The sequence below is a fragment of the Oncorhynchus tshawytscha genome, linkage group LG02, assembly GCF_018296145.1.
Source record: "Oncorhynchus tshawytscha isolate Ot180627B linkage group LG02, Otsh_v2.0, whole genome shotgun sequence".
In the NCBI taxonomy this organism is placed as follows: Eukaryota; Metazoa; Chordata; class Actinopteri; order Salmoniformes; family Salmonidae; genus Oncorhynchus; species Oncorhynchus tshawytscha.
Window position 1 is genome coordinate 64,864,373 of NC_056430.1, and position 12,517 is coordinate 64,876,889.

At 42.8% G+C, this 12,517-nt stretch overlaps 1 protein-coding gene across 2 annotated transcripts; it reads right to left on the reverse strand.

Annotated features, from left to right (window-relative positions):
* Positions 1-812: 812 nt before the first annotated feature.
* Positions 813-12,101, reverse strand: LOC112245575 (protein phosphatase 1 regulatory subunit 12C-like). 2 transcript variants are annotated; one of them, XM_024413687.2, is made up of 20 exons: positions 11,719-12,101; positions 11,005-11,179; positions 10,764-10,894; positions 10,359-10,477; positions 9,912-10,071; positions 9,558-9,702; positions 9,114-9,188; positions 8,729-8,808; positions 7,693-7,799; positions 7,522-7,586; positions 7,191-7,324; positions 5,989-6,076; positions 5,746-5,863; positions 4,224-4,333; positions 3,690-3,754; positions 3,557-3,596; positions 3,233-3,337; positions 2,724-2,774; positions 2,482-2,532; positions 813-2,048 (listed from the first exon to the last, which is right to left on the reverse strand). In XM_024413687.2, the coding sequence occupies exons 1-20, from the start codon at positions 11,940-11,942 to the stop codon at positions 1,962-1,964; spliced, it is 2,130 nt and encodes a 709-aa protein (XP_024269455.1). In that variant the 5' UTR covers positions 11,943-12,101; the 3' UTR covers positions 813-1,961. The 2 variants fall into 2 exon arrangements, with proteins under 2 accessions (XP_024269455.1, XP_024269456.1); XM_024413688.2 differs by having other exon boundaries at positions 7,191-7,321; positions 11,719-12,100.
* Positions 12,102-12,517: the final 416 nt, after the last annotated feature.

Sequence of the window (12,517 nt, forward strand, 5' to 3'; positions counted from 1 at the left end):
AGCAACATTTTTTTATAAAATTAAGCTCTATATGCTTTATTCCATGTGAAGCTGTATAGTGGATATGTGACTACTTTATGAAAGTGGATATGTTGATCTAGTGCAGGACTCTCCGACCAAGCTACCCGCCTGTAGGTTTTCCCCAGTTGTAACTAACCTGATTGAACTTATCAACTAGCTAATTAGAAGTAGGTGCACTAGATTAGGGTTGGAGTGAAAACCTACAGGACTGTAGCTCTCCAGGAACAGTGTTGGAGAGCCTTGATCTAATGGATATTTTGTCTGTTGTAAAATGGTACACTTGCAAGTGTTGCAGAAAAAGAGGAAACTCAGAACTCAGCTGTGGAGTCATTACTGATTGTATGTAATTATTAATGTATCTTGGTCTTGACTTTGTCTTTTTACCTACTAAGATTCCTCTTGAAAAGCCCAGTGCAGTCAAAAACGTGATTTTCCTGTGTTATATCTCCACACTGAGGTTGGAATAATACAGTGAAATTGCAAATATGATAATGCCCTTTTAGTGTAAGAGCTGTTTGAAAAGACCGCCTAAAATTGCAACCTGTTTTGGTGGGATGGAGTTGTCTGCCTGGTGACGTCACCAGGTGGTTCCATTAGTTAATATACCAAGAAGAAAGAGAGTTCTAAACATTTAGTTATCAGTTGCCCTCTCCACACTCCCAGACAGTCCTAGCAAAATTATTGCTTGATTATTGCTCTTTGCTAAGATGTTTCTTTACCATTTTAATTGAAAACAATCACAGTAAGGTACTTAAATTGTTACCCAAAAATGATTTGATATTGAGATAAAAACAGCTGCATTGGACCTTTAATGAAAAGCACAATATAAATAAAATGAGCATCGACTTCCACATGCAGTGCTTCCCTAATGTCTCCATTAGGTAAGGTTTTGATCATGAGTTTGATTCTCTTCGCCACACAGGAACTTTGGCGGGAGATGGCGAGCTTAATTTACCATACTGTATTTTATTTGACGTTGTGTAAATATTAATTACAAATATATATAGAAAGGCACATTGTCAAAATACAATTTGGCATGCATTTAAAATGGAGTAAACATTCAAAAGACTTGACCCATCTTGCCTGTCTACTAACTAACAGGTCTCCGTCACAGTATGAGCACCCAGCATCTCCGTCCTTTCCTAAATCAAAAAGACCATTACTACTACATCACTGGAAGAGGAGAGGGCCCCTGTACATAAATATACACATAAATATACATTACAAAAAAAAAACTTAACATGCACATACAGTTTGGTCCAACTTTAACAGTAGTCAGCTCAAGTACAGTATTGACCCAGACTCGTCCTGAGAGAGACAAACCAATCACTTCACCTTTCCCCAAACAAGCCGTAAATGGGGGGGGGTTGGCACATTTTTGTGGAATATGCATGTCAAAACCTAATAACCTTCTCCACCTCTCCTCAGAACTGAAGCACCTTCCATTTGCATCGCTCTCCCAGTCCTGTTTAGGTGTCTAGTGGTATGTACTCTGAAGTAAGATCATGTCGTTATTGTAAGCGCTCACTTTGCATGGTTATTAAAATATCTTAAAAACACATGTATCCTTAAACATGGTAATTCAGAAGCAAAGCACAAAATATTTAGGTCAGAAAAACAAAAAAAAACAAAGTTAAGAATTTGAACAGGAACACCGTACAGTACCCTGTGAATCCATAGGAGGTGCAGTTCAGCTTGTTATACAGTAGATTGAGTAATGAGTGAAGCCAAACCAAAGGCGAATAATAACCCTGCAAAAACTATTCTTTCCAGTTATAAATCCAAAAATGTCATTGAACAAATGCATCGTTGGTCTTCTATCAGGGCAGAACACAGTCTTTCTTGATGCTGGGTTTTGTTCCTGGTATGTGCCTTGTGAGTTGGGCAAGAGACAGGAACTTTGAACACTTTTCTCCGTCTAGAGGTTTGAGAGATGAGGATCATTTGGAAAGTTTGCTGATGACACGGATGAGAGCGGCATTCTCATCCTTTAGCCTCTGGTTGTCTGCTCGGAGATCCACCAGCACCTGGAAATACATGATAACCAGGGAGGACAGACAACATCAGGGACAAATAGATGTTTTTTTTTATCATCGTGATCAGTTGATGGAAATCTATTGGTTATTGTATGTTAGAGATAATGCAATGTAGAACAGTACAGAATAAAACCATATTCTCAGAATTATTTGGGTTGTTTTACATAGTGTTTGGGGTAGATTGTCATTAATGTTCTTTTAATTTGGAGTTGGTTTGAGTACTTTTATGTGGTTAATGTTTTCAGTAGTTTAGTTTTTTTTTTTTTGGGGGGGGGGGTCAGTATGTTGGGTTGTTTGAGGTTGTTTTGGGTAGTCAGTAGGATCCCAAAGCACATAATCAATGCTAACAATTATGCAGGTTAATTCAAGTCTGAACAGACAAGTTGAATAGGCTAGACCCGGTGACTGAACAATTCCCTTATACCTTCAGCTCATCCTCCAGTTCGACTGCTTTTCTTTGGAGTGCTCTCTTCTCCTGCGAGTAAAACAGACACCGATTTTTTTAACTCACTCCCACATAGGTATGCAGCCTTTACAGCTAATGACATTAGGTTATATTCCATTTGACCTCAATTGATCCAATAAATAAATCATTTCCTGAATTGGGAAGCCAACAGTGAAATGGACCCTAAAACATGAACACAGACAGTTTAAGAGGGGACTCACAAATCGCTCCAGTTCCAGCAGGGCCGGCCTCTCGGTGTTGCTCTCTTGACTCTGCAATGGAGACACGGAGACAGTTACAACAGGGCCAGTGATTGACATGCACAGCTCAACACAGAAGCCGAGCAGGATAAATTCCAACACATTCTGTGTGCTATCTGGAATCCATCTTTGTGTTCCTAACAATACTGTGTACTGTTTGTCTTACACAACGTAACTTCTCTCCACATTGTCAGAGGCGGACACAGAACACCGTCAGGTCCCGCCACATGACCAGCGACAGCACTTCTAGGATCTGCCTCCCTGACAGTGTCCCAATACTCTTAGTCTCCCTCCTTTCCACTGCTATGTGGATCTAATATATTGAAATGGAATACCTGATAATCATATCCAGACTTATCTGTAGTTATGAGCGAGAGAAGACAAGGAAAAGAGCCATGGCACATGGCTTTGCTACACGCCATGGATCTTGAACCATGGTCATCAAAATCCGGCCCGGATCATATCCTCACCTGTCGGAGTCTCTCCAGCTCCACTTTGCTCTGGCTGAGCAGCAGCGCAGTCTCCTGCAGCTTGTCTCTGAGCAGGCTGTTCTCCTGCAGCACCGACATGTACAGCTAGGGGGCGACACACATACAGGGATTTGGTCATAGCCTCTGCAGTTCTAAATACATTCCGTTTAAGCGGTTTAAACTCCTATTTCCCAGCTAGTCAGCTGCATCCATTCATTCCCAACAGAGCATGTTATTCTCTCACTTATTAAAACCTTAGCTTCCATCTTTCAAGTGCCTGAAGAATGTGTGTATTTAAAAATCACTGGGAGTTGTCAACAATACCATTTTGTACTCTGGTGAAGAATCTCCCAACTGAGGCTCACTGCAAAGATAGACATAGAGTACATGATTTATGCAATACAAAAGAGGTTTAGTAATTCAGTATACTGTAGTATAGAAATTAAAAAACAGTTACCTGGGTGAACTATGACGATGGTTTTCATCCTGTTGGGCTTCATCCATTGCATCCAAATGTTCATTCTTGTAAGAAAAATAGATACAGTGTATAATGAACATTGTAACAAAGACCATGTTGACAATGGCACGTTTGACATTGACCACTAAGATTTGACCAGGCATTGTAATACAAGACCACAAACCATCAGATTCCAACATTGGGGGGGGGGAGTCCTGTATTTCAGGTCTACACTATAAAGCAGTCAAAATACAGAAATGTAGCAATTACACAACTGAAAAAGGGGGGGTAATAGAGTTCCTGTTCTGAGTACAAGGTTACAACATACTGTTGCATTTTGTCTTTGTAGGACATAACATTTACGTTGTACTTGTGGCATGTTGGAAGTGGACAAGAAAGAGTGATATTGGTTGATAGTCAAATTAAAGTTCAATCAGTTTATACAAAGAGGAAATGGTCAAACGATTAGAACAAAGACAACAATAGCTCCAGCACGAATACTATGAATATGTATGAAGGGGTTCCTCTGCTTACCCCTAGTTGAACCACCCCGGTGGAGCGTCTCTCTCTCCTTCCCTTCCGTCGGTCCCTCACTCCTAGCCGCGTCTCTCCCTCAGACCCGACCTCCTTCACTGGGTCGGTGTCTACAATACAATTGGAACAGAATGACATTGATAGATCAAAAAGGCATTCAACAGCACGGCTCTAAACTAACTTTTTCCACCGGTGGCACAATTCTTCCTGTTGACGGGACCAGCACATGATATGGTCGCACCCATTTTTTTGCCGCTGCGTGCTGATAATGACCTGACCGGTGTCTCATAGTGTGCCTGCATTCCATACAGAATCAGGCTAATAATGACTAGTCGTCATTTACATTAGCATGCCTTTGCAGGGTTTGACATTCAGATGAATTTGCCAGTGGCACACTGTGCCAATGCCAACTGAAAGTTACTGGCCCGAATGAAAAGAGTGCTGGCCAAGGAAATGTTATTAAAATGTTTAATTTGCAGGCTGCGTAAGTAGCCTATAGCAGGGCTCTCCAACCCTGTTCCTAGTGAGATACAGTCCTGTAGGTTTTCGCTCCAACACTAATCTAGCGCACCTGATTCTAATAATTAGCTGGTTGATAAGTTGAATCAGGAAAGTTACAACTGGGGTTGAAATGAAAATCTCCAGGAACAGGGTTGGAAAGCCCTGGCCTATAATGACCTACCCTCCATAAAAAAAAAAAAATCTTTGAGCAATCTTAAAAAGGGTGTTATCGCTAGCGATTGTAGGTCCTGATAAAAATATACGTTTTAGTTTTCCCTCAGGATTTCACTCGCAAAAATCATATTTTTGGGGTTGAAAAACTCCTCAAATTTGATGTTCCCTGTCCACAACAATGCTTAAACCACATCGGGAGAACACTTGAGATCTGGGAACAATAAAAAACTAAATTGGAGGGTGTAGTTGCCCTTCAAATCAATTGTGCGCCTAGCGTTTTTTTTGTACTGTACAATGTAGGCTACATGTGATGGCACAGTTTGATAAACAAATGCCTTGCAATTGTTACAAATCATCAAGATATCATTCAGCCAGGTATTTAATTGGCAAGTTTTTTTGTTTTTGGGAAAGCCTTTAGGAATGTTCATTCAAACAGCTCATGACTCAATTTTGCTTTGCAAAGATTAAACCAAGACTTCGGACCAAACTTTATGAATAGCTGGTCTGCATACCCATTGTTGCATACCTTTATAATACATTTTTAAAAAGCTGAAAATTGTGAACCAAAAAGTAACGTGAAAAAAAAACCCCACTGGCACCCTAGAGTCCAATTAAAAATGTGTGTTGCACTGCCAAGTCAACCGGTCGCAAATACGAGTTTAGGTTGCAATTTTGAGCCCTTAACAGAGACTAAGGCTAGAGCCTAGAGGATGCATTTGATATTGCCAACTTGATGTTTTCCTGACACTAAAGTTTTAAAACTAGGATTCATAATCCTGTCTTCCTGAATGGCATTACTATTAATACATGAAAACAGCACATTTTTACCCACCACAGTCCCACTCACCTCTCTCAGCAGGTGTTATGGTGACTATAGGGCTGACATGCAGGATGTTGCTAGGTGGTGGATCAGCCAGTTTGGCTACGCTCTTCTCTGCCTCCTTCAAGTCAGTGAGCGTCACACCCTGTCACAGGAAACAAGCAAAAGTCATGTTTATTATTTATGCTGAAAGGTGGTCAGTTAAGGTGACAAGATCCATTTTAAGTCATCTGTAAGAGACGTAAAGAGATGGTTTATTGTGACCAGTACCTGTGTGGAGCGGCGAGACTGGCGCATGAGGCGTGATCGTGCTTTCCTCTGAGACTCAGACTCCTCGTCTCTTACAGGGGCCTGGAACCTGAGGGGCAAACATCCACACAGCTCCATTAGAACCCTTAGATCCACAATGCTCCCAAAAATAACCTATCCACACAGCTCCATTAGAACCCTTAGATCCACAATGCTCCCAAAAATAACCTATCCACACAGCTCCATTAGAACCCTTAGATTCACAATGCTCCCAAAAATAACCTATCCACACAGCTCCATTAGAACCCTTAGATTCACAATGCTCCCAAAAATAACCTATCCACACAGCTCCATTAGAACCCTTAGATTCACAATGCTCCAAAAGAACCCATCCACACAGCTCCATTAGATCCCTTAGATTCACAATGCTCCAAAAGAACACATCCATTCAGCTCTATGAGAACTCTTAGATTCAGAGCCGTAACCAGTGGGCGATCAAGACTAACAAGAGAGTTGGGTCAGTAACCGAAATGTCGCTGGTTTGAGGAACAGATCCACACAGCTCCATTAGAACCCTTAAATTCAGAATGCTCCAACACATCCACACAGCTGCACTAGAAGATGTATATTCAGAATGCTCCAACACATCCACACAGCTCCATTAGAACCCTTAAATTCAGAATGCTCCAACACATCCACACAGCTGCACTAGAAGATGTATATTCAGAATGCTCCAACACATCCACACAGCTCCATTAGAACCCTTAAATTCAGAATGCTCCAAAACATCCACACAGCTCCACTAGAAGATGTATATTCAGAATGCTCCAACACATCCACACAGCTCCACTAGAAGATGTATATTCAGAATGCTCCAACACATCCACACAGCTCCACTAGAAGATGTATATTCAGAATGCTCCAACACATCCACACAGCTCCACTAGAAGATGTATATTCAGAATGCTCCATAAGAACACCTCCATAAAAGCACATCCCCTTAATTTACAGCAGAAGACACTCACTCCTCTACTAAAACACATGGATAGTGCTTGAACAACTGCCTGTGTGTTGAGTCTTTCATTCATTAGCTCTCATCATCACTTCCTTCTTATGTGCCACACCCTGCCTCCTGCTACACCAACTATTCACGAATCTTTCCGGTAGTTGTGCCAGGCCACTATGCTTTAATGTGTGTTTACTGTGTGTCATGTGGCTCTTACTTCCGTCTGTCTGGGTTGGTGTTGTTGGGACTATCAGCCAGGGGGTCTTTCCTCTGGGGGGTGGGCTGGACCCGGGCTGTACGACTGGCTCTGTCCTGGTCCCGCTCCTCCACATCCTTCTCCTCTGGAGTCTGCTGAACCACAGGCAAGACAGGACCACAGGCAAGATAGGACCACGTTGATACAGAGAAATAATAACATTCCTCTTGACAGTAATCAAGTCACTGTTGCTAGGCTGATGATTCACATTTTTGTGTGTAAAGCACAACAGGCCCAGGTAGACTACACAACATCTACAGTACAGCTTAAGATGCATTGAGGCATGTCTTACCTTTTCAGCGGGGCTGACGGTGGAGGTGGCACTCTCTGTGTCTGGACTGGATAGAGTGGAGCCTTCTAAGAAAGACAGACAGGAGGTGTACTCTGGTCAGTGGGTAATCATGAATGGGTATTCAAAATGTCTGTGTGGGGGTGAGAGAGAGAGATCAGCCATATTTTATACCAGGGCTGCTCTCTTTCTCCTCGCTGAGCTCCAGGCCTTCAGACCTCTCTTTAGACTGGTCCTGCACGTTCATCTTCTCCCTACTGCTCATCCTGCACACGGAGGTCCTGAAACACACGGAGATGATTACTATCAGCATTTCACAGAAATAGGCTGCATTCATATTCTTTACCCTTCTCCCAAAGTGTGCTCTCGTTCACTCCCCTCCATGCATTGAAAAGCTTTGGATTGGTGCATACATGGGAGGAGATAATGATCGGAATGTAGCCATGAAATTCATTGCAGGAACGCAACACAATCCTGTCCAACACAATCCTCCCTGCTATTATTTAGGCTGCCCTGGGGCGGCAGGGTAGCCTAGTGGTTAAAGCGTTGGACTAGTAACCGGAAGGTTGCAAGTTCAAATCCCCGAGCTGACAAGGTACAAATCTGTCGTTCTGCCCCTGAACAGGCAGTTAACCCACTGTTCCTAGGCCGTCATTGAAAATAAGAATTTGTTCTTAACTGACTTGCCTAGTTAAAAGGTTAAAAAAAAACAAGGAAGACGGCTTTTTCATAGTCAGCCATCTTTGTAAAATAACAGTCAAGTGAAGAACTATCCAATTGTATCTCATCTACATTTCTAAGGAAGACAAAACCATCTTTCTGCATGAGGCCAAGCCCACCACATTTACTCCAACTACAACCTAACTGCAAATTTATTCCAACTACAACCTAACTGCAAAATAACTACTACAGATCAGAAGAGGAAAACCTCCGTTGTTTGTTATCAGATGCAGTAATAATAAGGCATATACTGACCTCCGTCGTTTGTTATCAGATGCAGTAATAATAAGGCATATACTGACCTCCGTCGTTTGTTATCAGATGCAGTAATAATAAGGCATATACTGACCTCCGTCGTTTGTTATCAGATGCAGTAATAATAAGGCATATACTGACCTCCGTCGTTTGTTATCAGATGCAGTAATAATAAGACATATACTGACCTCCGTCGTTTGTTATCAGATGCAGTAATAATAAGGCATATACTGACCTCCGTCGTTTGTTATCAGCTTTCGCAGCAGTAGAGCCTGCAGGGTTCTGTCTGTCCATTATGGACTGCTCATTACGCCACTGTGAAGGGACACTCGGTCATCAGTGACAAAAATATGACCACTGTCATTAGATAACGCACATAATAATAATAATATTGCAAGGCAAATATAGTAGCAAGAGTCATGACAGCATCACTCATCAGTAAGAGAAACATAGGAAGACTGCCTTTTGCAGAACAGCCTAATATTACATGGCAACAAGTCAAATTATACTATTCTGAAAAGATGTGAAATCTACAATTAATATTCCTCAAATCAGGCAGTTTTGTATTGGCCATCTAGATAACTATTTTGCACACATGAACAAAAAAAGGGAAGTCTCACGTTGGCTTGTTTCTGTGACAGCTCCTCCAGCAGTGACACAACACTCTCATCAGCGACATCAAACGGAGTCTGACCCTGCAGGGTTGACGTTACAAAAATGAAAATAGAGCACAAAGACATTATGTGGTATCACACTTCCTAACACATGGCGAAGCTATATTAGCCTAGCATTTCATAAAGTAGTAACAAATACTACAGAGACCTGGTGTACAAGCAGTCAACAATATTTCCCAGTACATTGAGTGTCTTGAGGAGGACGGGCTCACTGTAATTAGCTGGAATAGAATAAATGGAACAGTGATCAAACACATCAAACATATTGAAATCACGTTGGTCTCCGTTCCATTAATTCCTTTCATTACAATGAGCTCGTCCTCCAAAGCTCCTCCCACCAGCCTCCACTGGTATACATGTGTGTGGCTCTAGTCGGTCTGTCGGTCTCACCCCATTGCTACAGGCCTCCATGTCGCAGAGCTGTTCAGCCAGTATCCTGCAGGCATCTCCCTGACCCCAGTGTGACGCTGCGTGGAGAGGCGTCCAGCCATCACAGTCCATCTCTGACACGTCCAGACCACACTGGCATAGCAGTCTGAACCATAACAACACAGAGTTGCTTAGCACAGAGAGCAAAGCAGAAAGCCTATGCAATTGAGTTAATTCATTTTGTCTCTTTGTTTTTTAACAATGCCCTGCTTTTCCATAAACTCAAGAGTTATTGAGCTTGTCAGAGTGGCTGTGAGGGAGACACAAGAAAAATAGGGGTTTTGAGAGAATTGGGACACGGTCATGGACACTCACTTGATGGCTTCCAGGTAGCCCTTGGCTGCAGCCACATGCAGGGGAGTGGCCCCAGTTTTGGGATGCCGTAGTTCTGAGGGAAGCCCCTCTGTCAGCCAGGCTCTGGCATCTTTCATGATCTGCTCCTCCTCCACCCGCTTAGCTGCCTCTACGTCCACACCTGAGACGGGAATGAAATGTATAATCAACAACTGAACAAGAATGTTGAAAAAGTGGTAGTCGTGAAGCTTTTTCCTCTCTCAACTCCATTGAAAAAGGGGGAGCCTTATTCTTGTTTAGCTCGATATAAAAAGTGATAGCACCACAAGCCAAAAATTGGCTAAGAGTGTGCCCTGGCTTCGCTTCCTTCTCTGTACCTATGTAAGTCTTTATAAATCAGACACCACAACACTTATCACCCTGAATCTCTCCTTTGTTTCCTCCCTGTGTTGGTAGTACAGTACTCACCTTGTCTCACCGTGTATTGGTGCAGGAGCGACTCAGTGGCCTCGTCTTCAGCTATATCTAGGGGGACGTCGCCATCGCAGTTCACAGCAGTGAGAGAAGCACCCTGCTGCAAAAGGAAACTGAGATATAGAAAGAGAGTTTGAAACCATCCACAAGAGAGAAACAGGCCACATAACCAAGAGTAAACAAAATGCAGTTGGCCAGCATTACAGGCCCTGCTGTACCAGACAACAATACAGCATTGTTGAATGGAGAAACATTGGCACAGGGAGGCTAAGGCTACCAAATCGGGTTAACTCAATTGCAACGACTGCCCAACATTATAACAGAGGAATGTAGAAAGCTTTCATATGTAGCCCCTATTCTATTGCCTGATGTTGAAGTGATATACTATACTGTACATACTCAGTAATCTCCAGATTCCCACAGGTGGCTGCCACATGCAGCGGAGTCCAGCCCTCACTGTCCACCTGGTTTATGTTGGCACCCTGAGCCAGGAGAAAGACCATCACCTCCATGCTCCCATCTATACAAGCCTACAGTGAATGAGGAGAGAGGATGATGATAGTCATAGCTCCAGTATGACTATAGGTTGTAGAGTCAATACACAGACACTAGATTCTACTCATTTACCACAAGTCCATACCTGGTGAAGAGCTGTGATTCCATCAGCATTGGCACAATTCACAACCTCTCCCTGATAGTCTCCATTTTTGCCTTCCGTCTCTCTTGCATCTTTCAGCATCTCCTGGGCCTCATCTGTGTCACCACTGGCACAAGCTGCCAGGAACTCTGCAGCAGTATCAAACCGCACTCGCCTCCTACAGTCGAGGTCAACATTTAGTGACAATACTCAGGATATTAAAAAGTTAATATTTTACCAGCACTCCATGGCAGCTACTCAAACCTCATTATTTGCATACATGAAAGGCAGATCATATTCCCCTCCTCCAAATAGTCCATGTTAAAGCCAGAGGTTGTCAACAACGGTGGCGGTCTGTAGATAACTAGATATGTAGTTAGCTAACTTAACTATGTTGCTGGCTGACTAGTTAACTGCCTGCTAGCTTTCCAAAATGACTAGCCAGCCAATGTAGGTATTTAGCTACATAGTATCCCGTCGAATACTGTAGAGAACTGTTCTAAATCGACTAGTAGACAAGCACACACGAATGTGCCATTGTTGTGATTACAGACATAGCTAGTTAGCGAGATAAACATTCAAGTATCAGTAAAGCTAGCTAGCAAGTGCCTAGCCCACGCACAGCATTCCTGAATAGCATCCGGTATAGTACTAGCTAGCTAGCGAGAACCTAGCTAGCTGGCTATGTAGTAATGCATCAATTTGACAATACAGTACCTTCGTTTGAGTAGAATACTATGGGCTTCCCCGGTGGTCGATCCGCTTCCCTCCACATCCTGAGAATGGTCCTTTGAAACGGCGTTGTTCACGGCCTCCGAGCCGCCTACATCCTCGACATCGCCCCGCCACCTTCGCCTGGGCACAGCCGGTTCTCTTTCGGTGCTTGAACCGGACCAGCGCTTCAATTGTTCCTGCCGTTTATCCTTTGCTGTGTCCCCCATTATTATCCGACAAGGACTTTATTCAATAAAATATATATTCGATAGAAAAGACACACCCTCCATGTGTATAGTTTCACTTCCTTATTCAAAACACTGGGTGTGAAACCAAAGATGGTGCATAAATGAAGATGTCCCACTCAGGCCGTTAACCATTGAAAAAATGTGTCACAGTTCCGGTCTGCTTAAGGAGTGGCTCTCCCGTAGATGGGTTAGCTGGCAACGAAAACGATGCGCACGCTTCAATGGAGGCAGAAGTCTGTGTGTTGTTGTGATTCTGGATGGCCAGATAGCAACAATGACAAGAAGCTGCCATGTTGGGGCATCGTAGGTGGCTCATTTCAGCTAGTTGAATCTTGTTATTGATACCATGTATTGTGTTGGGGTGTTTAGACTGATGCAATGTCTATGCTAATGTGACAAAAATTGACTAGCTAATTAACGAACAATGTAACTATGTATTTGAGAGACAAGTGCTCATTGTGCAAATGTATTTATGTTTTCAATAAACATTGGAGACAAAATATAGTTTACATGTTGTCCACAATCAAAGCCAACCCTGTCTGTTTTGCCCAATA

Excerpts from the sequence above, each read along its gene's own strand:
- LOC112245575 (XM_024413687.2), bottom strand. The coding sequence starts at position 11,942 with ATGGGGGACACAGCAAAGGATAAACGGCAGGAACAATTGAAGCGCTGG. Across the intron at positions 11,180-11,718 it reads AGTATTCTACTCAAACGAAG|GAGGCGAGTGCGGTTTGATA; the intron begins GTACTGTATTGT and ends CCTCGACTGTAG. Across the intron at positions 2,533-2,723 it reads TGCTGGAACTGGAGCGATTT|GAGAAGAGAGCACTCCAAAG; the intron begins GTGAGTCCCCTC and ends TTTTACTCGCAG.